This window comes from Grammomys surdaster, unplaced genomic scaffold, assembly GCF_004785775.1.
Source record: "Grammomys surdaster isolate TR1022 unplaced genomic scaffold, NIH_TR_1.0 125818, whole genome shotgun sequence".
In the NCBI taxonomy this organism is placed as follows: Eukaryota; Metazoa; Chordata; class Mammalia; order Rodentia; family Muridae; genus Grammomys; species Grammomys surdaster.
The window spans coordinates 2,724,801-2,749,889 of record NW_021620648.1 but is presented as its reverse complement, the minus strand read 5'-3'; the positions used below and the strand labels follow the sequence as shown (position 1 = coordinate 2,749,889).

General features: G+C 41.5%; 1 protein-coding gene across 1 annotated transcript in view; it reads right to left on the bottom strand.

Annotated features, from left to right (window-relative positions):
- The window catches only part of Nell2 (neural EGFL like 2), a gene marked incomplete at its 3' end in the record, with an annotated part of 263,811 nt that overhangs the window by 114,484 nt on the left and 124,238 nt on the right, over window positions 1-25,089 (bottom strand). The window contains exons 10-12 of the mRNA XM_028789385.1: window positions 23,087-23,178; window positions 19,674-19,776; window positions 15,708-15,836 (exon numbers count right to left, since the gene is read on the bottom strand). Of these exons, the coding sequence (XP_028645218.1) occupies window positions 15,708-15,836; window positions 19,674-19,776; window positions 23,087-23,178 (324 nt within the window). The remainder of the gene's footprint in view (window positions 1-15,707; window positions 15,837-19,673; window positions 19,777-23,086; window positions 23,179-25,089) is intronic.

The window sequence follows — 25,089 nt, the reverse complement described above, 5'->3', positions numbered from 1 at the left end:
ACCAGAATGACCAATGCCACATGCTCCCTCTCTTTGAGATCAAGTTCAAATCTCCTGCTTTGTGTTTTTTTTTATTTTTCCCATCTTTACACTGTGATTTTTCCCATCACAGAGCATTCAAAGTAGCTCCAAGAGCCCCTGTAGCCCTTTATGTGCTGATAGATAAGCCATCCTTCACCCTTTCATAGAACCAAAATCCCCCAAGGAAATCAAATTGTGGAAGCGGGCACTTGGAGTGGGAATCAGAATCAAATAAAGCCATATTCATTTTCTCTACACAATTTAAACCAATGACTCTCGACTGATGGGACTTTGGCCCTTGGAGGAAATACGCGAAGTCCTGAGACATTTCTGGATATCACAGATATCACAAAGGGGAATGAAGACTGCCACAGGAGCTACTGGCTACTGGGAGTTAGAGACAAGACCTGCTGCTAAACAACCTACAATCACAGAGCAAGCCCACCATGAAGAATTTCCAGACCAAAATGTCAACAGTTCAAGCAAAAGACCTGGTGTAAGCTGAAACCACTCTGTTATATAAGTTGAGTAATCCATCTTTTTAGGCAGAGCAAATTAAGGACTCAAAAACAATGTTTTTTTTTTTACAACCCATCCTTAGAAGGATCTAGATGCAGAACATAATCAGAATAGCCTTTTTCTAACTTTAATTTGCATAAGGATCATTTGGGAAACCTGAAAACATGCCAAGGCTCACAGCTAACCTATTTCAGAACAGAGGTTGAGTCCAGGGACATTCCTCTGTTTATAAGCTGAAGAGTGATTCCCATGCAGTTTGAGCCTCACTCTTAAGAAACAAGGTAGGAAATCAAACTGTATGTTGCTGATAACGAATATAAACAGTGAGAACACTAAAATTCCTCTAGTTTAGCATATGGCAGGAAAGCCATTGTTTACTAAGATAACAAATTAATGTATTATCCCATGCTTTAAAACAACGTTCCTTGGTTTTTGTGTACATGGGGTAGGAATCACCTGGAGATCTTGTTACTATGCAGATTGTGACTCAGGAGTCATCTAGAAAGTAGAGCATCCACATTTCTAATGAACCTCTGGACAATGCCTTACATTGCTGGTCCTTATATCCTGGGTTGACTACCTAGTATCAATTTGTTTTTGTTGGTTTTGTTTTTTAAAGAAAACTGCCAAGAATATAAAAACAGGAATACTTTGTTTTTAATGTGGTACAAAACCAACTACTAGAGTTCTTATTTCTAACAGCAGCTAGAAAATAGGTGTATGATTTAAATGTTAGCCCTGATGAAAAATTGTTTCTGTGAAATAGAAACCTAGCAGGTTTCTTATCATGACTTTATGACTAAAACGCACGTCTAAACATGAGAGTTTCCTGATAAAAGACTACATTTCCCAGCTTCCCTTTTGGACTACAGAAGTTATTTCTACCCTTATAAGGGGCTGCATCCTATCTTTCTTTATAGGCATATTAGCTATCCTCACATGTTGGTAACATAGATGCTCCCTCGCTATGAATAACATGGTCCATACCTCTTCTTTCTTCTTCTGTCTCTCTACAGCTGACTTTTAATATTCTAACATCTAACACATAATGTGGTCTCAGGTACTTAGAATGAATGGGTGCTAAACAAAATTTCTTTACATTAAGCCTGAGAAAAGTTATTCATAAAGCAAATTCCCCAGGGCTTGTAGACCCACCATGGAGTGAACAAAGTATTCTGTATAACAGCTAATCAATATTGATAATTCAAGTCCTCATCTCTTCTTCTTGTAGCATCTTGAGCAATTGTGAATCCAATAAGTTCCAACCTGCATATTTAGTGAGCAGTCCATGTGTAGGAGTGAATATTGCCTACCTGGAGAGTCACATACTGTGACACACTGACTCAAAGGATATTTGATTAATGCTTCTTCTACAGACTTTGAGAACCCAGACACAAGAAGAAATTCCGAAAATCTTTTCACAAAATTTGATTTTTAAGGTGTAAGTATCTTTGTTTCATATTAGAGAAGAAAAACAAGTTTTAAATTTAAAAATACAAATAAAAAATCCTCTCTTCAGATATTAATGCTTAATAAATATAAAGTCTTTATGCATGAATGGAAGTTGCTTTTGAGGCAGTGAAACCTGTGTATGACAGGAAGTAAATGATGAGCAAGTCAAGAACCGATGCCGGGATGTTTAGTAATTCAGTAGAAATTTTCAAAACTTTCACACTGAACTCAAGTTCCTGGTATGTAAAGGTTCTACAAGGCTGACTCGGAATACTATAGATCCGGGCCACACGGGCTAGCTTATTCACCTAACATCCATTTATTGCCCACTTTTGTGTATGAACTCAAATCCTTTAGATGCGATGAAGATTCATGGAATGTATTGGCTTAACAGACTTCTCCTTTCCCTCCCTCATATGGTTAGGCCTCTTCCAATCTGATCAAGGTTGTGGTGGTTTAAATGAAAATGACCCTCATAGGCTCATAGGGAGTGGCACTATTAGGTGTGGCTTTGTTGGGGAAAGAAGTGTGTCACTGGGGGTCAGCTTTGACATCTCAGATGGACAAGTTATGCCAAGTGTGTCATTCTCTTCCTGCTGCTTCTCAGTGTGGATGTAGACCTCTTGGATACTTCTCCAACACCATGTCTGCCTATGTGCTGTCCTGCTTCCTGTCATGGAGATGATGAATAAACCTCTGAACTGCAAGCCAACACCAGTTAAGGATTTCTTCATCGAGCAGTCCCTGGGTGGCAGCTCTGCACCCAATCTCACAAAACCCAGAGGAATCTGGGTTCGCAGGAGCTCTAACCCGGGCAGTATCTTAGGTAAGGAGACAGTAAAACCCACCCCAAACAGAGAGTAACTGGGACCCACTGGGACCCAGGAATTCACTCCTGACCTAGAGCACTGGTTCCTTCTGGACTGCATCCAAGCGCTGAGCAGATCTTGGGCCTCAGCTCTAACCCCAGTAGTAACACCCACCCCACACAGTTCTGATAATAGGAAAGACAGGCTCCAGTCAGAGACACCTCAGGTAGCACTAAGGAGATCCAGGTGGTGAAAGGCAAGCACAAGAACATAAGCATCAGCAACCCAGGGTACTTGGCATCATCAGAACCCAGTTCTCCCACACTAGAAAGTCCTGAATTCCCCATATCACCAGGAAAGCAAGACTCAGATTTAAAATCACTTCTAATGATGATGATAGAGGACTTTAAGAAGGACATAAATAACATTCTCAAAGAAATTGAGGAGAAAATAGGTAAACAGGTAAAAGCCCTTAAAGAGGAAACACAAAAATCCCTTAAAGAATTACAAGAGAACACAACCAAACAGGTGAAGGAATTGAACAAAACCATCCAGGACATAAAAATGGAAGTACAAACAATAAAGAAATCACAAAGGGAGACTACCCTGGAGATAGAAAACCTAGGAAAGAAATCAGGAGTCATAGATGCAAGCATCACCAACAGAATACGAGAGATAGAAGAGAGAATCTCAGGTGCAGAAGATACCATAGAAAATATTGACACAACTGTCAAAGAAAATGCAAAATGCAAAAAGTTCTTAACACAAAACATCCAGGAAATCCAGGACACAATGAGAAGACCAAACCTAAGGATAATAGGTATAGAAGAGAGTGAAGATTCCCAACTTAGAGGGCCAATAAATATCTTCAACAAAATTATAGAAGAAAACTTCCCTAACCTAAAGAACGAGATGCCCATAAACATACAAGAAGCCTACAGAATGCCAAGTAGACTAGACCAGAAAAGAAATACCTCTTGTCACATAATAATCAAAATATCAAATGCACAAAACAAAGAAAGAATATTAAATACAGTAAGGGAAAAAGGTAAAGTAACATACAAAGGAAGACCTATAAGAATTACACCAGACTTCTTACCAGATGCTATAAAAGTGAGAAGGTCCTGGACTGATGTCATACAGATCATAAGAGAACACAAATGCCAGCCCAGGCTACTATACCCAGCAAAACTCTCAATTACCATAGATGGAGAAACCAAGATATTCCATGACAAAACAAAATTTACACAATATCTTTCCACAAACCCAGCATTACAAAGGATAAAAGCAGGAAAGCTCAATACAAGGAGGGAAATTATACCCTAGAAAGAGCAAGAAAGTAATCTTCTTCCAACAATTCCAAAAGAAGATAGCCATACAAACAATGCCACCACTAATAACAAATATAACAAGAAGCAACACTCTCCTCTCTTTAATATCTCTTAACATCAATGGACTCAATTCCCCCAATAAAAAGACATAAGGTAATGGACTGGATATGTAAACTGGACCCAGCATTTTGCTGCGTATAGGAAACCCACCTCAGTGACAAAGACAGACACCACCTTAGAGTAAAAGGCTGGAAAACAAATTTTCAAGCACCTGGTCCTAAGAAACAAGCTGGAGTAGCCATTCTAAAACCTCCAGCCTGAGAACACAAAAGGAGGGACTCATGGCTCCACCTGTATAGGTCGTTGAGGGTGGCCTTGTCAGGCATCAGTGGAAGTGGAGGGCCTTGGTGCCTGGAAGTTTCGATTCCCTAGTGTTGGGGAAATCCAGAGCAGGAAGGCGAAGGTGGGAATAGGAGGATGGTAGAAGCACACCCTCATAAAAATAGGAGGAGTGGGGTGGGATGAGGGGTTTTAGGGAGGATGGGAGAGGAGATAACATTGAAAGGTAAATAAAATATCCAAAAACAAACAAACAAAAAAAACAGATAATGGATCTGGCAATTGCAGTTGAGCAGTCGAGACTTTTGTCAATAATTTATTACGGGGATTTCACATAATCCTCAAGGACACAGTATTGTGGAAGAGGCCCATGGAACTTTAAAAAGATTGGTGAGACATTCTGTTGATGAGACAAAGAATGATGCCGACCTGTGAGCTTGCTGAGTGCCCTGACAAGGGTGACTGGGGAGCTGTATTATTCCTGACCCATCTTTGCTTGACTATATCCCAGATGGGACAAGCTGCCTTGCCTCAAGTTTTTAGACCTTGTGGGATAGAGAACTGAAAAGAGAAATTATGTCTCTTGTATTCTTCTTAAAGGTGCCCAGCTATTAGGAATCAATCATGTACTAGTCTAGAAATCAATTCAATATGAGAAATAACAGTCTAATTTTGGAAGACTGGATCTGGACTTTGTCAGAGACATATTTGGAAGCTAGCTGTAGCTCGCTCTGATGTTAGGTTAGCAAGAGATAATGTTGGGATAGGATCTGTATTTCAAACAAGGGTTAGTGCATGTTTTAAGGCTCTTTTAATTGTCAAACTAAAATTGGTTTTGTCTCTTCTACAGCATTTATTGTAAGTTGCATTGACTGTATAATTTCCAATTATGTTAGTGTGTTGAAATCTGGCATGTCTGTTACGGGGGTCTATCAACCAGCTTTCGTCTCACTGCCCTGAGTATTAGAAAACCTTGATTCTCTGAAAAAAGCTTGAAAGTGCTGGAAGAAATGAGTTAGACTTTAAGCAGAAGCAAGATGGTAGCAGGCTTGATTATTGCTGGTATAACAGGTTTAGCTCCATTAATTGCTAGCAGCACTGCTTCTGCAATAACATTGACACAAGGAGTTAAGACAACAACTTTTGTTAACCATCTAGTAAAAAAAATGTTACTAATGCATTGAGTATGCAAGAGGATTTATATAGGTATCTGGAACAATGAATGATGCTCTATAACCCATTCAAATTATCTGAAGAAGGTTCAGAGTGCAAGAGTTAGGAGCCATCCCAAGTGTGATGACAAATATCATTTGAGTAGTGTTACTTTTGAAATTCATAATGATTGTCATTATAATTAGAAAAAAGGTTAAAGACACCTGTAGGATATTTGGCATAATCCTAACACCTCTCTGGGTGTGTTAACTTTCCATAGTGAGGTGATGAATTTAAAGAATGCTGCTCTGTTGACCTCTGATGCTGCAGATAATGCTGATAAAATTATCCAAGGCCTGAGCTCAGTATTTCCATTTTGGACAAACCTCAAGAATGATATATATAGCTTGATCAGGCTAGCCCTTCTTGTCCTGGAAATACTTTTATTTCTGCCCATCGTGTTAAAGTTTATCTTTAACAACATCAACATGTTGGGAGCCAAAATACATGGCTTAAACCTGAAAATGGACCCCCAGAGCTATTAACTTAACAGGCTGGCAAGCCAAGGACAGGTAAGATTCTGCACAGAGCCTTACCAACCTAAGATAGAAGTGCATTGCCTTTGATAATTCATATTCCATGACAGGGAAGGAAGGTATTCTTGTCAGAACTATCTAAGGCAGGCTGAGTCTTATTAATGAAATAAAAAAGGGGGAGAGGTGGAGAGCCTTTGGGGCTGCTTGGCAAGAAGCTGACATGGACCAAGGACAAGAAAATAGGCTTCAAGCAGGAATCTGACATTAGATTATAACAAAGAAGTAATTTCAGGTGGGAGTCTAAATTATAGGCCAGAACAAAGAAGTAATTTTAGACAGGAATCTAAATTTTAGGCTACAACAAGGAAGTAGGCCTCAGACATGAAAATGACCTTGGGCTAGGACAGGGAAGTAGGCTCAGATACTTTGATCATCCTGATAAGCCTTTAGAAACACTGATCAAGGGAGTGTTCACAGAACCGGGTTTATTGCCTTGCTTTTTCTTTGACTATTTGTGGTTATTGTATTGCTTGTTCCTTGACTATTTGCATCTATTGTATTGCTAGACCCTCAACCTAGAACTGACCTTATTACATGCATGTAATCAAAATGGTATAAAAGCATAAAGGAAGAGGGAGTATAGAATAGGGGGTTCTAGTGAGGGGAATTGGGGAAAGGGGATGACATCTGTATTGTAAATAAATAAAATATCCTATAAAAAAAAAGAAAAAAAAGGATTTTTTCATAAGAGTTGCCATGATTATGGTGTCTTTTAACAGTGATGGCAACCCCTAAGACAAAGATGCCTCCACTGTCTGTCTGCTTGGCTCAGGATGTTGGTTTTCTCCTGTTCTTAGGGACATGGGTCTAAGACAGGCTCTCTGGCTTTGGACTCAGATTACAACTGTAGTATCAGCAGCTCTTCTTTGCCTGGAGTTTACCAACAGCAAACCCTGGGACTTGTCCACTTCAGCAGCCCCACAAGGTAATTCCTTACAATAAATCACACTGCTTCTTTTATCTGCAGGATCTTGACTGTTCAGCATTTTTGAACTTTTTTTTTTTTAAAGAAATGTTATCCTAACATACCACAAAGAGTGCATCATTAGCCATAGCTTTGAAAGCTACCATATCTGTTAGGCTTCTCTAATTAATCCCATAGGGCTTAGTTCTCTGGGCCATTTATCCCGGCTGTATTAGGAGGCCTCTCATTAGTTCCAGTAAGGGCTCTTGGGCTTCATTTAAAATCACAGATTTCTACTCATTCTGTATTTTCCTTCCTGTCCTGTAAAGAAACTCTTTAGGGCCCTCACTCTGTTTATTCTTAGAGGAATCAACTCAGATGCCTCAACATTCCATACCTAATGATACGCTGATGTTGACTGAGTAGGAATTCATGAAGAGAGTCAGCTGTGAGATAGCAAGGAGTTGTAAACAAAGAGGAGGAAGGGTGAGAAAGGAAGGAAAGAGGGAGGAAGGCAGTGGAGGGGAAGTAAGGGAGGGAGGAGGAAGGAAAGAGGAGGGGGAGGAGGTAAGACAGGAGAAAGGGGAGACAAGGAAAGGAGGGAGGGAAGGAAGAGAGGGAGGGGGAAGGAAGGAAGGAAAGAAGGAAGGAAGGAAGGAAGGAAGGAAGGAAGGAAGGAAGGAAGGGAGGAACTGAGAGAAAGTAAAAATAGAAGAGGAGAAATGGAATTCATGTGGCTCTAACTCACCATATTTCTAATTCCAAGTAACTATTTTACTGTAGGACTGCAAATTTATTCTTTCCTTAAAATTAAAAAATTAACATAGCTGCATTAGGAAGATTGTTATGAAGAAAATTACATAGGATTCTTGTTTGTGAAAAACTGAATTAGGTAAGGTTCCTAACAAGTAAATTAAAAGTGACAAAAAGAAAGAAGAAAGGGAAGAAAGGAAGGCAGACCGGCAGAGTTTATGGACGAGGGGAGGTTGCATGAATTTGGACCCTGAATTAACTAGTTGCTGTCTGAGCAAATGATCTTGGGCAAGTCATCTAGATTTCCAAGCTCTTCAGTTCTTTCAGCTGTAGGATAGACTGTAACAGGAAAGAGTGGGGACGCTATCCAGAGAGGGATGAAGGCCCGTAAGAGCCAGAAGCAGTGTCAGGGAAGCAGTGCGGCTGGACACGATGGGGAGGCTGCACACAGAGTCTCTTTGTGGCTATTACAGTATGTACAGGGTCTGTGAAAGACCTAGCTGGAAAAAAAAAATCTCAGTGTGGAGAGGGGAGGTGAGCAAGAAATTCCACCCCAGCTGGAGAGTTACTAACAACTGATAACCACTAGGACAGGGAGGTAAGTCAATTTTCTTTTAAGTGTGTGGGCCTTGGTGAGCAGAGCACAGTGATCCAGTGGGAGATCACACACCCAACAGTACCTGGGCGGCACAAATTGGACTTGATGGTTTAAAATAGTGTTTTGTTATTATTTATTATATGATAGTCGTTATTATTACCTACAGTAAGAGATGCTGACTTTTACACATGAACACTAAAACACACACAACAAATCAAACAGACATTAAAATGATAAAGACTGAACCCAACATGTCCAGAAAACAATTCTACCAATAAGGAGTTATGTGCTTTAGGTTTCAGACTCTACCAAACTCTTATAAACACACACAGACACACAGACACACACAAGCACACACACTTAAAGACACACCTGACTAGTTTTTATAATTACACATGACGTTCAGTTCTTTACACGATTCACTTCTGTAAGACAATCTCTCTTCTCAGGGCATCATCAAGAGCTTGGAGAGCAAACCCCCGGTGGCCATGAGAAGTGTAGTCAGGGAATGGCTGCTTCCACATGATTGACATGGACAGATGTGACTGTGAGGTCCAGGATCTACAGCACTGAAGAGGAATTTACTGGCTGAGTTCTGGGGTCCCTGATCAAGAGTGCCAACATGACCCTCATAGGTGAGGAGAGACGATTCTGTGAACACATCAAGAGGCCCAGGCATTTCCAATTGAAAATGAAAACTGACACGGAGCAGGGAACCATTCTGAAAATACAGTCCCCAACTAAACTCTGGACAATGTTCAGACATCATATATAAACTGAAAAAAGGTGAAATGAAACGTAAACACTAAAACCATAGTAACTCACAGGAGTCAGGCAACAGGAAATGGGTAGGGAAAGATATATAATTTCAAAGGGGGAAGTGAGGTGAATATAGGGTTCACAAGAGACAGAAACGCCAGCGTATTTTCAGATATCAGTTCTTTTATATCTAAACACTGGGCAAGCTGTGAGGTTGTAAAAATCCTATGTTTACCCTACTGGCAGTGTGTCTCTGTGTTTCGGTTGTTGTTTGTCAACTTGACATCAGCACAGCTTTCTGGGGAAAGGAACCTCGACTAAGAAAATACCTCTATCATACTGAAACATAAGCAAGTCTGTGGGCCATTTTCTTAATTAGTAATTGGGATAGGCAGGATCAGCCCACTGGGGGCGGGGCTACTCTTGGGCCAGTGGTTCAGAGCTGTATAAGGAAACAGAGCAAGCCATGGAGAGCAAGCTGGAAGCAGAGCTCAGTGTCTGCCTCAGTTCTTGACTCCAGGTCACTGCCTTGGCCTCCTTCAATCGACAGCAACCAGGGCATGGAAGCCAAATAAATTCTTTTCTCTGCAAGATGCTTTTGGTCATGGTGTTTTATTACAGCAATAGAAAGTCTAACTAGTATCCTGTAAGATTCAATTAAAAACCAAGAAGGGAAGTAACTTAAAAGGACAAAAGCAAAGTCCTTGAGGTCTCCTCTCCCCTCTCTCTCTTCTGTGACATGCTCTTTGGAGCTGCAAACTGGCTCTACTGTCACTTCTGTAACCAAATCGGGATGCTCATGTCCTCAGTCTCATCTGTCAGCTTCATTGCCAAGGATGCCTTTCTGTCCTTCTGGACTTTTCTTGATCTCCCAGAAGTAGATGTACTTTTATTGTGTCTGCCAGACGTTGACATCTGAAAACTCCATTTTCTAAACTTACATGCCAGCAGTTCTAGAGGGTGGGGTCCTTGAGGAGGCACAGGAGTTTCAGTAAAGAGGGGAATGGAGTGAGCATATATGCTCGGAATCAGCATCTGGCACACTTGGTCATATCATGAGGCAGGAGGGAGACTTTTACCAGATGTGAGCAGGTGTCAGTGCCCTGCTCTAGGTACTTCACAGATTCCCGGAAGGGCAAGGCAACATAACTTCTTCTATAATGACAACTTCTATTGTTTGTAAAGTAACTGGTCTCGGGTATTCTGCTGTAGTCACAGAAAATATTCTAAGGAATGTTCAGCATTTACCTGGAATCCGCTCTTCCTGAGGCTCTAGGGTGCTGCCCTCTCCTCTCTTCCCCCCAACATTTTATGTATCACACCACTTTCACTTAAGAATTCCGTTGCATGTCCAACTGTAACTGAACGCCACATCCAATCATATTTAAACAAATATACCCAAACCAGAACTAACCCAAGACTGTTTTCCCAGCCTCTCCCGTAAGTGAGCCTCATCAGCATTCATCTACTTTTGACTCAAAACCAGGGGATCAACTTCCACACCTTCTTCCTTGTCCGCTATCACCAGAATCCTCAGAACCTGGTAGTTTTACCTCTGAAGTGTCTCCATCTTTCCATTGGCATTTAATCACCGCCAGTTCCCAGCTGCTTTCTCCACCTCCGCCTTGCAGCTGAAGTGATTTCCTTAAAACAGGTGACCAAGACCTCTGTGCCTCAACAACACTCTGTCATAGTTTGAATATGAAATGTCTCTCACAGGTTCAAGTGCTGGAACATTCTGTGAAGGTACCCACGTACTGTGGGGTGCTCTCTCTAGACCTCAGATTAGGCACAGACCACACACCAAATAGTGATTTCCAAGGGCAAACTAAACACAAAGAGATCCCTTATTAGGCAAGGGAAAGAGAAGATGTTGTGTTGCCTTGCCCTTCTGGGGATCTGTGAAGTACCTAGAGCAGGGCACCGACACCTGCTCACATCTGGTATGAGTCTCCCTCCTGCCTCATGATATGATCAAGTGTGCCACATGCTGAATCTGAGGCAGGCAGAAACAGCAGCAAACGGCTCCGCCAAGTGTTAATTTTAAGAGGGAAAATGTGTCAGAGTGAGCTAGGATGGGCTGGGAAGTTAATTAGGACAGTCAAAGTAATGAAATTTGATGGCTGGACCTTGATATTTTGATAGCTGGACCTTGATGATCAGCCTCAGGAATGAGTCAGGCAATACAAAGTGGCCAAGTAAGGGAACAGACCTTGGTGGTTAGCTTTAGAAATGGAATCTCAAGGTTTAGCGAGGGAGAGGAAAAGGGGGGGGGGTGAAAGCCTGCCAGTGCCACGTTTGCCATGCCCAGGGCTGTGTTTGCCATGCTCAGACCTGCTAGGGCCCTTGACTTTGTCTCCAGAGGACATCTCTGTTTGGGGAGGTTGTGTAACCTCTGGGATGGGGATCCTACATGCATCAAGCAGGTCACCGATAGAGAGAAGCTTAAGGTTCATACACTGCTTCTTGTGCTGTCTCTGCTTCCTGACTGGCTACACCATGTAGCAGCTGCTCCACATTCCTGCTGGTCAACACTGACACCCCATCCCCCTGCTTTCCCTCAAGCCTGCACTATGTGGAGGACTGGAGGAGGACTGTAAACATCATTCTCTCTCTTTAAGGTGCTGTTGCCAGGTGGTGAATCCCAGTGACCAGATAAGAAGATGGATACGGCAGCCTTTGATATCCAATGCTCCACATCTCATCCTGCCTCTCATAAACATGGCTTCCTCTTCTCTCTGTCTCACATGGGCTGCCCTTTAATCTCCTAAAGTGCTTCTGTCCCCCCAAGAAGCCTGGCTCTTCCACACAGGAGAATCCTTCTATCCCATCTAAGGCTAGCTGGTCTCACTCACCCTTCACGTTTCAGAATTAAACTCTGCACAAGATTTTCTGAATCCCAACATTTCCTAGTTAGGCTCCTAGGTAGTCTATTCATCTTTCAGGGTACTTGTCACGTGTTGGTAAAATGTTATTTAATAATGGATTTGTTGTCTTCTTTGCCTGAGATAGTATCAGCCATGTGCATCACCACATGTGGCATCACATTTAGCACTAACCTTGTACAAGAGAGGCATTCAATAAATGTAGGTGCGGTGAATAAATCAACTTTAACATTTACTGATGCTGTAGGAGTGCTGAACAGGCACACTACAGTCAAAATCAATAACCACAATTATAGCTGTAGCATTAAAACAACCTCACAGATTTAGGGAATAAAATTTATGTCACTAACAAACTATCATTCTCTTACTTTTAGTGTAGAAATCTATTTTGTTTTTTTACAGGGACAAGGCTCTAGCAAACTAGAGGCTGATAAGTATCATGTAATACCACATCAACATTTAACATATGGATTGTGTCTAAAAATTCAAAGCAATCAACAGTTAGCAACAATGCTAGCATAAAAACAGAAGGCGAATTTAATGAGAGTATTGCCAAGGTGGGCTGGCAAGATGGCTCAGTCGGTAAAGGTGTTTATCAGGACCCACAGGTCCTGAAGCATAAAACCAACTCATATAAATTGTTCTCTAACCTCCACATACGCACTGGCACATATGTATATATAAGTATGTGACACACACTCACACACACAAATTATATATATATATATATATATATATATATATATATATATACACATATATACATATATACATACACACACATGCACAGTAGCCAAATAAGGGAATAGACCTTGCAAGGTTAGCTTTAGAAATGTAATATCAAGGAACCAAAAAATGTATATCATATATATATATATATATATGCATATATATATATATGATTGATTGATAGATAGATAGATAGATAGATGCATGCATGGATGGATGGATAGGTAGATGGATAGATACATAGTTAAAATATATTTTTTAAAGCAGAGAATATGTCTCAAAATGCTGAGGATGTTGCTCTGTTGGCATAGGGCTTACTTAAAGTGAAAGAGTTCATGGTTTTGATTTCAAGGACTGTATAAACCAGATGTGGTATCACAAGACTACACTTGTAATATCAGAGCTTAGGTTGGTAGTGGCATATAATACCAGAAGTTCAGGGTCATCCTATAGAGGGACGTTAAGGCCAGACTGGAGATACATGAGACCATGCCTCAAAGTAGCATCAAAAGACCCTTTCCCTCATAGACCAATACTGTGTGAATAGCCAAAATTACAAAAGACTTAGATGCCCACATGTATAAAAATTTCAAGGTTCCAACATCCTTCCATCATTTTCTCAAGTTTTGAGAGATACATCTTCAAATGGCCAAGAACAAGGTTAATAAACATCTCAGCATGATACATTCAAGATGGGAACATCTACATGTGGATACAAACTTGCAGGGGAACAAAATTAGAAACAATTTAAACAAAGAATGTCTTCATATCTCTAGCTTCTTAGACTGTGGCCCATCTCTATAAATGATAACAGTATCTATGTGTTGCTTAACTTCCAAATTCTGACTCTCCTAGAGCCCTTTGTCAGGCCTACACCGTTATAAACCATCCGCATGGCTCTTGCTCTGAAGATTCACTGTGAATGTGCTCGCCCTCATCACCGCCTGTCACTGTTCTGACTGAGGCCAGGACATCTTCGCTGAAACTTCTACAGCAGCCTTTCCCTGGTCTCTCTGTGAATATACAGTTCCTTTCCCACGATGGCAGCAGTTCATTATCAGTCCCATGTAAGTACAAGAACATCTAAGTGAAACCATGGCCTGACGTCCTTACAAGCCACTGACATCTGCTGGCCCTACTAATTGTCCAACCAAAGCCCCATCCCTCTTACCATTACATCATTTTCCTCTCTGTCTCTGGAGCGTTCCAAGTTTGCTTTTACCTAGGACTTTTCCACACTCTGTTCCTTCTAGTTGGAATGCACTGTCCCAAGTCTTTCTAAGTCTTTTCCTTGTCATCCAGAGACCTGAGGGAGGGACAGCCACTTCAAAGGCTGAGCATCCCACTCCCATGAATCCCCTGTCACTTCCAGCCCACCATCTGTTTCACTTCCTTCCTGTGGTGATTTTCTACCATACAATTATCCTCTCCATGGTTACCAGCTTACTCTGTTCTCCTCCTCCTAGAATGTAAAGTTTCTGAGCATGCAAGCTTAATCATTTTGCTCACCATTTACTGCCCAGGGCATAGAAAAGTGCTTGCTAGATACTGAATGCTCACTGAGTATTTGTTATGTAAGTGCATACAGTTAACAAAAAAAATCAGCTAAAGAAATGATCAGAAAATCTATGTTCGAAAAGACATATGTGTTTGCATCATTGGTTACATATGTTTGTATCTCTGGTTACATACATGTGCATGTTAATAATGCCAGGAGAGCTCATTACATGTGAGGGTACGTAACTATTATGATGAAAATAGATAACTTTGCTAAGAAAACTCAACTCTATGTTCACTAAGAAAAAAAAATCACAAAGTAAAAATCCATCCTAACTTAAGATCTGTTAAAAATAACTTTAAATAAATTTGCATTATTAATGGGGTGGAAAGCCATGAATCCTTCCTTCTTCGTAAATGGAAGGGTCCCTTCAGGGATGAATAAGAAGCACTGAAAGAAATACTTGATCCAAAGGCAGCTTTAAAAAATGAATACCAATTCTCATATAGAGAAAATCTACCTAATTCCAAGGGAAACAGCCAGTTCTCAAAGGAATGAACGGAGGCTGTTGTTGCCACACACTCTCTACCTCTAGTGACCTGTGGTGTGAGCTTGAAAGCTTCAGGGGTAAAATGGAGCCTCTAAGTCCCCCAAATACCCAATGCCCTCAGATCAGTGTTCTCCTTTGGCCATACATTAACCCATGGATGGTTTAGGTTTACATAGAAGCACCTCGGAAGGGTAAATTCCAGCATCACAGGGACTTTGCCAGTCTACAGGAGCACAGCTAGAGCCAAACAAACTACATGGCCTACTCACTGTATTTGCATCATCTCTATGAGACAGCAAACTACCTTGAATATAGGGGTTTTTTTCAAATAAGCAAGAAATGATATTTTCTATTGTGTCTATTTGCTAAGTAAAATAGAGCAGGCAAATGATCACTGAGGTTACAAACAGCAGCAAAGGAAAGTAGCAGTAGACACTTCATCTTCCTGGTCATTGACCACCTTTGTTACACAGCGGTGTCTAGAAAAGTCCAACTGTGATTCGTACTACAGGCCATGGCGATCATGTCACTATGTGAGCTACCTGAATATCTAATTATGAAATGGAGAAGGCAATTTCACAGTGGAGACATTGTTCTAATCCGAGGAATGGCCACATTAGCTTATTAGCAGATAGCTGAAAAACTCTAATTTGAAAGATAATTATTTTTAGCTGATTAATATGCTTCAGATTAAACTCACTGCTTTTAATGGGCCCATCAACTTGACAACCTGGGAAATTAATAAATTTTACATGCAGTAGTCCCAACGGATTTCTACAGCCAGCCAAGCTACACATGAGACTAAGGATTACCTTCGCAGTAGGCGTTGTCCTCCCGGAGAGCCCGGAAGCCATCCCGGCAGCTGCACACGGCCCTGTCGTTCAGGTTCCTGCAGACGGAGTTCTCCATGCAGGTATGCTTCTCAGAACAGAAGTCATAACCTGAAGAAGAAGATATTCGGGTAAATAAGACTGTGACACAGCAATCTGCTCCATAGTGCCCTTGGTTTATTTTTCTTTTTTCTTTTTTTCTTGAAAAACCTTTTTTCATACAATATATTCTGATCATGGTTCCCTGCACACACACACCCAATTCCTCCCAGATCTTCCCACCTTTCCATCTATCTCTTCCTCTCTTTAGAAAGTAAATGACAGGCAAAGAAAAAACAAACAAACCAGAATTAAAAGAAGGGAAAGAAGGAGAGGGGAGAGGAGGGGAGGGGAGGGGAGGGGAGGGGAGGGAGGGAGGGAGAGAGAGAGAGAGAGAGAGAGAGAGAGAGAGAGAGGCAGACAGAAGAATCTCTGAGTTTGAAGCCAGCCTGTGCTACAAAGTGAGTTCCAGGACAGCCAGTGCTACACAATATTACATAGAAATACTCTGCCTCAAACAAACAAACAAAAGAAAAACAAAAAAGAAAGAGTAGTTAATTTTGAAGCTATGTACTCTAAAGACTTACTAGGTTATTACTTGACAATTTAACACATGTATATTATATATTCTGATTACCCATGTCACCTGTCCCCCCTTTTCTGTCTACCATGCCCACCACCAGTCCCTCAGATTCATGACTGTTGGTTTTATGACCCACTTTCTTTAACCAGGACCGTCTGTGTGTGTGGTTACCAGTGGCCACACAACTGAAGACAGAGCCTCGCTTCTCCCTGAATCCCTGAATCTCCCTTGGTCCCTGAGCAAATGGCTTCCATAAGGAGAAGGCCCCTGAGCCCCTCTTCCATCTATGCCTGGCTATGGCCATGTCCGTTATTGTGCAGACCTAGGGCAGGCACCCACAGCTGCTATGATTTGCTGATAAAAACAAAATGTTCTTTATGTTTGTTTGATTCAATTAATTTCTACTTCAAATGCATTTATATCTTTTTTGTTATTGACTTTATAAATGCTACCCAGCCCTTAGTCATCCTACTGTAGCTCTCTGCATACTTGAAACAAGGATTCACTGAGTTCAAAATGAATGTTCCAGTGAAGGTGCTAACACATGGCAACACACATTATCAATCCTTTAACGTCCAGGCCAGAGAGAAATGTGCCCGACAATATTTAAGGGATGAAGAAGATTGGGCATTTTGGAATTGTTCAAAATGAAAATTACATCACTTTAATCTAATTTTGTCCGAAGATGTGCATGGCAGTCTATAACCACCCAAAAGAAGAAAGTTTTTATGAGTAACAGGATTTTCACAGATCCCAGAGTCTTTTTGATGAGAAAGAAAAATGGAACTTTTAGAAACAGTGACGCCAATCACATGCCACCGACCCTAAGGATTTCTTTCTTCTATTGAAACCCCCTGTTCAATGATATCTGAAATGCTGGGATGGGAATCCTGAGTGGTGGAATCCATCTTAAACGGGGATTACATGATTGTGGGTCATCTGACAAATTTTTAAATTGCCTAATGCATACTTTACTGCGAGAACTTCAAGCTGCCTGCCGATTTACAGTTTTATCCCATCTATCAGAGGGCAAGAAGGTCTTAAAATAAGCTTCTGTCTATATAGATAGGAGTGACATACAGTTGAGAAAAATCTCAATGGGCCCTCCTTATGTGTAATGAAGTCGGTGCCCACTTTTACCCGCTGGGTCACACTCATCACTCACTGCCTGGAGCATTTTCAGTAGCACTGCAGAGTTACATTGAACTCAACTACAACTTTCAACGAAACATTACTGGTGCACCTTAACAAACCTTAAGATAGCCAATGGATCTGAGACACAGGAAGTGTCTGTCGTTCAAAGGAGGTAGAGAAATACCAAGTGGAGAGTGAATGCTATAAAATCATTTTAAAAGTTATAAACGCATAAAGACAAAAATAGAGTTACTAATACCCCTTTAATCGCTTAGAAAGTTGACTTCTCTTCACAATATAACGTCTCAGGATTAAGACTCAATATTTGGAAGCAAAATTCTCAAGAGAAAAATTTACACAATTTAAATTTAAAAATGCAAACCTTTCCTGGAGGGCCATTTTATTCCTTTCTTTTTAAGTAACTAAATTAGGATCGTGTTTCTTAAAATGCATTTCACTGACATTTCACAATTCCTGCAAGTGTGCTCTGGCCTCCACTCACTGGTGCACTGTGGCCTGCACACGTATGCTCACATGGACAACAAATAACAATGTTAAAAAACTAAAACTTTTCATTTGATGATTAGAGTTGAGTGTGAACAGAACACAACGAAATAAAGATGGAAACAAAATGCCCAGCACTGTGCAAAACAGGGGCAGGAATAAGTTTTCATCTATTTTTTATTATTAAATTGATCTATTTTTTATTTACTTTTCAAATGCTGCCCCCCTTCCTGGTAATGGAGTAACTTCAACGGAAACAAAATGGTACACATTTTCCAACGTGTATATTTACCTTTTCCTTTGTAAGCTGCACTTCACATCAGCATGAAGAGCGCTGTCTCTATTATGTGCACACTGCGCCTGGGATGGTTACTCTATTCTAAATATGTCCCTGTGAACATTGACTACACTCCAGACATCACTCCAGTGTTAAGGTACAGAGATGAATACAAAGACTCAGTTCTTCCCTGAAGGGCACAGCCTGAGGCGAGAGGTGGACACGCACATGTATAACCTCAGGTTGACACAGCACAGGTCTCATGGTTTCATAGGTGACAAGGTCTTAAGGAGTCTGTATAATCATTGCTTAACTTTAATGCTTGAACCAACATGTTTAAGAACCTCTAGAGAGGGCACCTCACTGCCTCCTGAGGTAGCCATTACATCTGTGAATACTTTTGCTGTTTGCATTCAGTGAACTAAAACTCTACGACGGGGGTAGTTATGGTTATAACCATATGGTTATAAGTCTAGGCCTTATCCCATCAGAGGCAACAGAAAAGAAGTGGTTCACATCTATGAAGCCTGTCTTCTCTGTAGCTGTGAAGCCAATGCATGGTTCAGAGTGGACCTGATGCAAGCAGGAAATCTTGTGCAGTCTGTTTCTGCATGTAGGTCAGCTGGAGAAACAGACCGAGGAGAAAGGAGAGTGAACCTATCGAAGGATAACTGTCTCCAGCAATGGTAAGCTGACTCAGGTTTAGGGGTCAGATCCAGAGACAGGCACAGACATATGGCAAAAGTGCCTGAGAGCATCTCTGTTATAGTTCAACAAAGGGCTCAGGGCCTCCCACTGTGTTACAAATTCAGGTAAAATGTTGTTAACCTTTGGAATTAATTCATCAAAATTTCTCATGCATATCAGTTATATTATCCTCCTACAAAAAAACTCTTGTATATAAATCTTTTGACATGTTTTTGTTTTTAATTGGCATCTAGTAATTGTGTGTATTATGGGATAGCTTATGACATTTCAGTAGATGCATATAATACATAATGGTTTGAGTAGGGTAATTGGCATATATATCATCTCAGACATATTCCATTTTTTTTTTTTTTTGTGGTAGGAATGCTCCAAGCCCTTTCCATTAGGAAATTGGAAATACACAGTTAATTGTAATCCACACAGATCGTACTGAGCCACAGAAGACAGAAATCATTCTTCCCATCCACCTGTACCCCTGGGTCTGTCAGCCATCTTTCTCCACCGTCCATTCTCTGTGCCTTCCTGGGATCTAGTAACCACTATGCTGTTCCTCCTTTGGTGATATGTACTTTTTAACTCCCGTGGGTAAGTTTAAGCATGTGGCAGGTGTCTTTCTGACTCCAGTTTGTGTCATTTAACATAACTTCCTCCACTTGCACCCATGTCCTTGCCTGAGAGTGATATTACTTCACCAAAGGCTTACCTTTACAAACCTTGCAGCAGCTGTGAGACAAGGCGATCTGATGAGACTCGGGACAATCTAAAGGTGGGCAGCCAACGTTCTCAACAAGCTTCATGGTCTGATCCTATTGGACAACAGAAAAGAGATGTCTGCCGTTTCGTAGTTAGAACTTGACCGCAGAGTTACCGTCAGAAGACCTCTGCCTGGGCCATTGAGTTATACCTACGGCACTAAATCTCATCTGGCAAGCTTTCACAGAGAGCCAACAGCCCTGGGTGACAGAGCCCAACACACAGAAGCCAGGCCAGCAACACTCGGACACCTACGTAACCCTGGAAATGTGTGTTAGTTCTCCAACAGATTTCTAAATATAGTGACAAGCATAAGCAAAGACAGAGCTTGGATTTCAGTGACAGCACACTCTGAATTCAACACATGTCAAACCAGCAAAATTATGTTGGATTTTTGTATGAGGTTGCTTCAAAATTCTGTTAAGAAGAGTCTTGCTGGGGTTGTGGTACATATCTGTCATTTGGGAGGTGGCAGAACTCTGTGACATCACGATCAGCCTGGTCTACACAGTAAGATCCAAGCCTGTGAGGGCTACACGATGAGACCCAATATATGTCTGTCTGTCTGTCTGTCTGTCCGTCTGTCTGCCTTCCCCCCTTCTGTGTGTGTGTGTGTGTGTGTGAGAGAGAGAGAGAGAGAGAGAAAGAGAGACAGAGAGACAGAGAGACAGAGAGACAGAGAGACAGAGAGAGAGAAAGAGAGAGACAGAGACGGACAGAGACAGACAGAGACAGAGAGACAAAGAGAGACAGGGAGAGAGAGGAGAGGAGGGGGGAATGAGAGGGAGAGAGAGAGGGAGTGAAGAAGTGAGAGAAACGTTTTCTGACTTACAGATGAATTTGTAAAGAATATCAATGTTCTTGCACAAAACTACCATGAAAATGAGAGTCAAATGTGTGTCGTGCCAGCCAATATTTAAGGATATTTTTCTGGCACACAGTTGGAATCTTGAATGAAAAAAATAAATGTAACACCAACAGCAGCATGTTCTAGTAAACAAATAGATGAAGTTCTCTTGGGAGACAGCGGAATAGGAGTTACTTTTTGAACACCTGGAGTGGCCGTGCCCCGGAACAAGCACTTTGCTCCTTCTGTACTGTGTCTCTGATCATCAACAAGGATGCTGACAGTGCTCCATCTGCTGCCAGTGTGGAAGTGAAGGGAAGTCTCGGGGTTACAGGCTGCCATTTTATCTGCGGCTCAATAGTTTTCTTTTTTATACCATTGCTGAGAACCTCTTTCGTGAGGAAATACACATTTCAATAGTTGCTTTTCCTGGCTTATATATGCAAATTATACTGTCTCTTCAAGAATGCAGCAGAAGCCGCGTATAAACCGTACTCCGGCACTAGCCTTCCTTTGCTACCGAAGTCATGTCGGCTCTGGTGCTCTTAAGTTCAAAAGCATGACATGGTTCTATGCACCTATTAAAGCCAACGCCCCTGGAACATATTTTCAAGTCTGCAAGACTAATAATAAAACAAACAAACAAAAAACACTGGAATTAATAGTACAGATGATGGAAACATGACAACTCTGTCAGTTACATAAAGTTTGGAACACAGAAGCTAAGGGGCCTGAAGAAGGAGGAGACAATGGAGAGACTTAATGCCAAGAATTTAGTCAAGAATCACAAAAGCAGGATTATTCGACAGGGCTATGCCGTCCAGTCCACAGCCAGCAGCTACACGTGCTCTTCAACATTATAATATACACTATTTTGAAGATATTGCTAAAAGAATGGAAAAATGTATCCCATTAATTATTTTAAAGATTTCAAGTTGAATGATCTTTTAGATACACGGACTAAATACCAAAAATTGAACTCAACAAACCATCTTTGTGCCTCGTGCTCCTGTTGGATATCCCGGAGCTGAGACCAGAGGAGATATGATCTTGTGTTAGAAAACAGAGGGCACCACTCACCTAATGAACACTGAGTACTTGCAGTGTTGTCTATATCCAGACCTCTTAGTGGGCTCATTTAAAAGAAGTTATCCTATAGCACATTTAGTATCAGGTAAGCAACTCTGCTAGCAAATATGTTCCATCCATGTTATCAAACCTCCAAACACTAAGAGACATCAAGTGCCCTCAGTGGTTCAAATATGCAGTGTATAATTCGGAATTAGAGGTCACATGTAGAGACCAACCAGAAGGTGTCTGTCTGCTTCAAACTGCATTTTTTTATAGTTCCCTTTTCTTGTTTTGGAATGACTAGAGCAGACCCCAAATCAGGCTCCACTGTGAGGCTTGCCCCAATGGGATAGCATGGGGCGGGGATACCGGGAAGAGGTCTCATCTGGAGATAGGAGGCCGTGGTTTGTGGGCACAGTCCTATGACTTGATTCTCTTATCTTTAAGAGAGGAACCACATCATAGGGATGCAAATCATAAATAAAAAGAGCCTCCCAGGTACACTATAAAGACAAGAATCCACAGCCCATGTCCCTCCTGACATAGGTCTACCTCTTAGCATCTCTAATTGGCTTACCCTCACACATTCTCTGACGAGTGTGCATGAAATGGACCTCCTTTGAAATCTCATGTATCCTGGAAAAACCCTCAGGACTTTCTTTTCCCCAGCCCTTCATTCTATAACTAGTAGTTTATTGATACAATCAGATTAAATTATTTGTATTTAATTGTAATGCTATATGTGATCTATGGGTTGTCAAATCCACACACAAGGGATATTTAAGTGGAAAAGTTCAAACCAGCTTTGACTGGTGTGGTGTTTTCCTGTGCTCACTTGCTCTTTGACCTTGTACCAGGAAAGCCAACCCCATTTCCTGTGGCTCTTCACGTGCTCTCTGTAGGCCTTGGTTTAGCCTTGTGTGCTTTGCATTGCTGTATTTCAAGCCAACTTCCACAGGACAGAGACAATCTACAGTATTTGCTTCAGGGATTCGTTTAAAATCAATATTGATAATATCTCTGTACGACAATTAATGTTTCCTAGATCACTTCGTGTTTTATTTTCCAGTTAGCTGAGTGATGTGTCTCACCAGAGTCAAGGTCACGAGAGAGAACAAGTGGACTCTATCCCCTCTTCCTTTGTCCTCACAAGAACTAGCAAGGACTTGACTGAACTAGAAACTTTTCAGTTTCATAAAACTGATTTGACTAAGTAACTGTTTTCCTTTGTTGCAAAATTGTTTCATAACAAGTAGCTTACATGCTTGAAAAGATCATGGAAATGTGTTCCTATCTGAACTGTCACTGTGAGTCCCACTTTCTCTTTGAGTTAGGATTTGAAAGGAATGTGGTTTCGGGGGGACGGGGGGGGGATGTTTGTTAGGAAACATTCGCAGTGTTCACATAATCGGGTGATTCTGGGAGGGTCCGGAGAGCCAGCTTACCTTGCATTCATACAAGACACACATTCCAGAAGATGAGTAGACTGTGTTCCTGTCTCCTTCAAAGTAGCTCCGTCCTTGGAACTGGCAGGTTGCTTTAAAATAAAAGAGAGACATGTCAAAGTCTTGTTAGGAAACATGGTGCAGAGATGTGCAGACCATTTCCTTACTATTTGACTTCTTTATGACTCAATGACTAAACGTACACTCAGACTCCTGTAAGGCACCACGCACGTTAAGCTGAGAGGGTAAGACAAGGCACAAAGGGGAAAATGAGATATGCCGGAGTACCAGACTAAGATTCTGGAAAGGACCTTTGGAGTCTGATTTTTTAAAGTCTCATATGCTTAAAACTCATCACGTGTTTATATGAAAATGCCTTCATGAAACTCAATACATGGACAATGAATAGACACAAATTTTAAAAAGAAAGAAAACAGATGCTGGCCAAGACCAGTCCCCAGCTCAGCCACCATCAGAGACGCTTCCCCTTGCTGCAGCTGGAAGAATTAGAATTACAGACAGCCACAGAAACATCTCAGAACACTGGACCTTAAAGGGGGTGTCTCTATCAAATCCCTCCTCTCACGGCACACGGAACCTTGTGGAGGAAGATGCAGAAAGAATGGAAGAGACAGAGGGGGTGGAGGATCAATAGGGGCGATACACCTATGATCTCACAGACACAGGGCCTGCACGGGGCTGCACCAGATGGGGTCCTAGAGCTGAAGGGGCAAGTAGACACATGGTCCCATCCCTAACCCACAAGCTCTCTCCAGTGGATAACCACTTGCAAATGGAAATTTCGTTTTCTCCGCTGGGATTCCATAGGGAAACAAGCTACTCTTAAGGGCGGACTAGATATAGAGCAGTAAATGACCAACAGGAATTCAAAAGCATCTTTGGAGGTTCTTTGTCTCAAAATGTGTCATGGCTTTTAAAAGTTGTATCTCGTTTTTAATTTTTACTTCAATTGTTTATATGTTTCTTTCTTTTTACACTACAAGTCCTTTGCATATATATGATAGCTTCCAGTTTAGTGTTTTTAGGAGATTCCTGTGTACGGGGAGAGAGTAGGTCTCTGTTTGCACATCTCTGTCACTGGCCCTTTTCCTTCCATTGGGCTTTGTTCTGTTCCTGTATGTTAGCTTTTCTTTGTCAAATTATATTACATTACATTATATTATTATTCCTTAGCAGCCTGTTTGTTTTGTAATAAGAGACAAAAGGGGGCAGATAGATATAGATGAGGGGAGGTGGAGAGAACCTGGGAGGAGGGGGAGGACGAGGGGGAGGACGAGGGGGAGGATGAGGAGAAAGAGGAGGAGGAGGAGGAGGAGGAGGAGGAGGAGGAGGAGGAGGAGGAGGAGGAGGAACCACAGTCAGGATGTTCTACGAGAAAAGCTCTATTTTCAATAAAGAGGGAAATACAGCAAAGCTTGCAGCTACCTGACTGGCTGACAGCAGACACCCTCCTTAAGACCCCTAAGTGAGCACCTAGGTGGCAACAACTGCCTGGTCATGTTAATATACTATAATATTTTAGGACAAATTAGGAAGCCCTTTTAATTACAACATCCACATGTAAGCGTCATGCTTTTTGGTTTATATTACTTTACATGAATATTCATGAGTTGAGACACCTCATTTAAGACATTGAGATGGATTAATATGAGCCTACCTTGCTTCCAACTCAGTGACTGACAGAAAAACTGACTTTAAACCTAACTCAGAAACTCGAAAGCATGTTGTAATTGGTTAAGGTGCATAGATCTCCAGTTATTTCTTTATGAAACTTGCAAAATACTTAAAATTGAACTAACACAGGATTCTCTTGCTATAAAATGATCAGTTCGCCCTGCAAATGCTGTCTCCTGTTCTGGTCAGAGCCTGAGTTCCCCCCTCCCCCACTGAGCAGCCTGAGTTCCCCCCACTGAACAGCCTGAGTTCCCCCACACTGAGCAGCCTGAGTTCCCCCCACACTGAGCTGCCTGAGATCCCCCCCC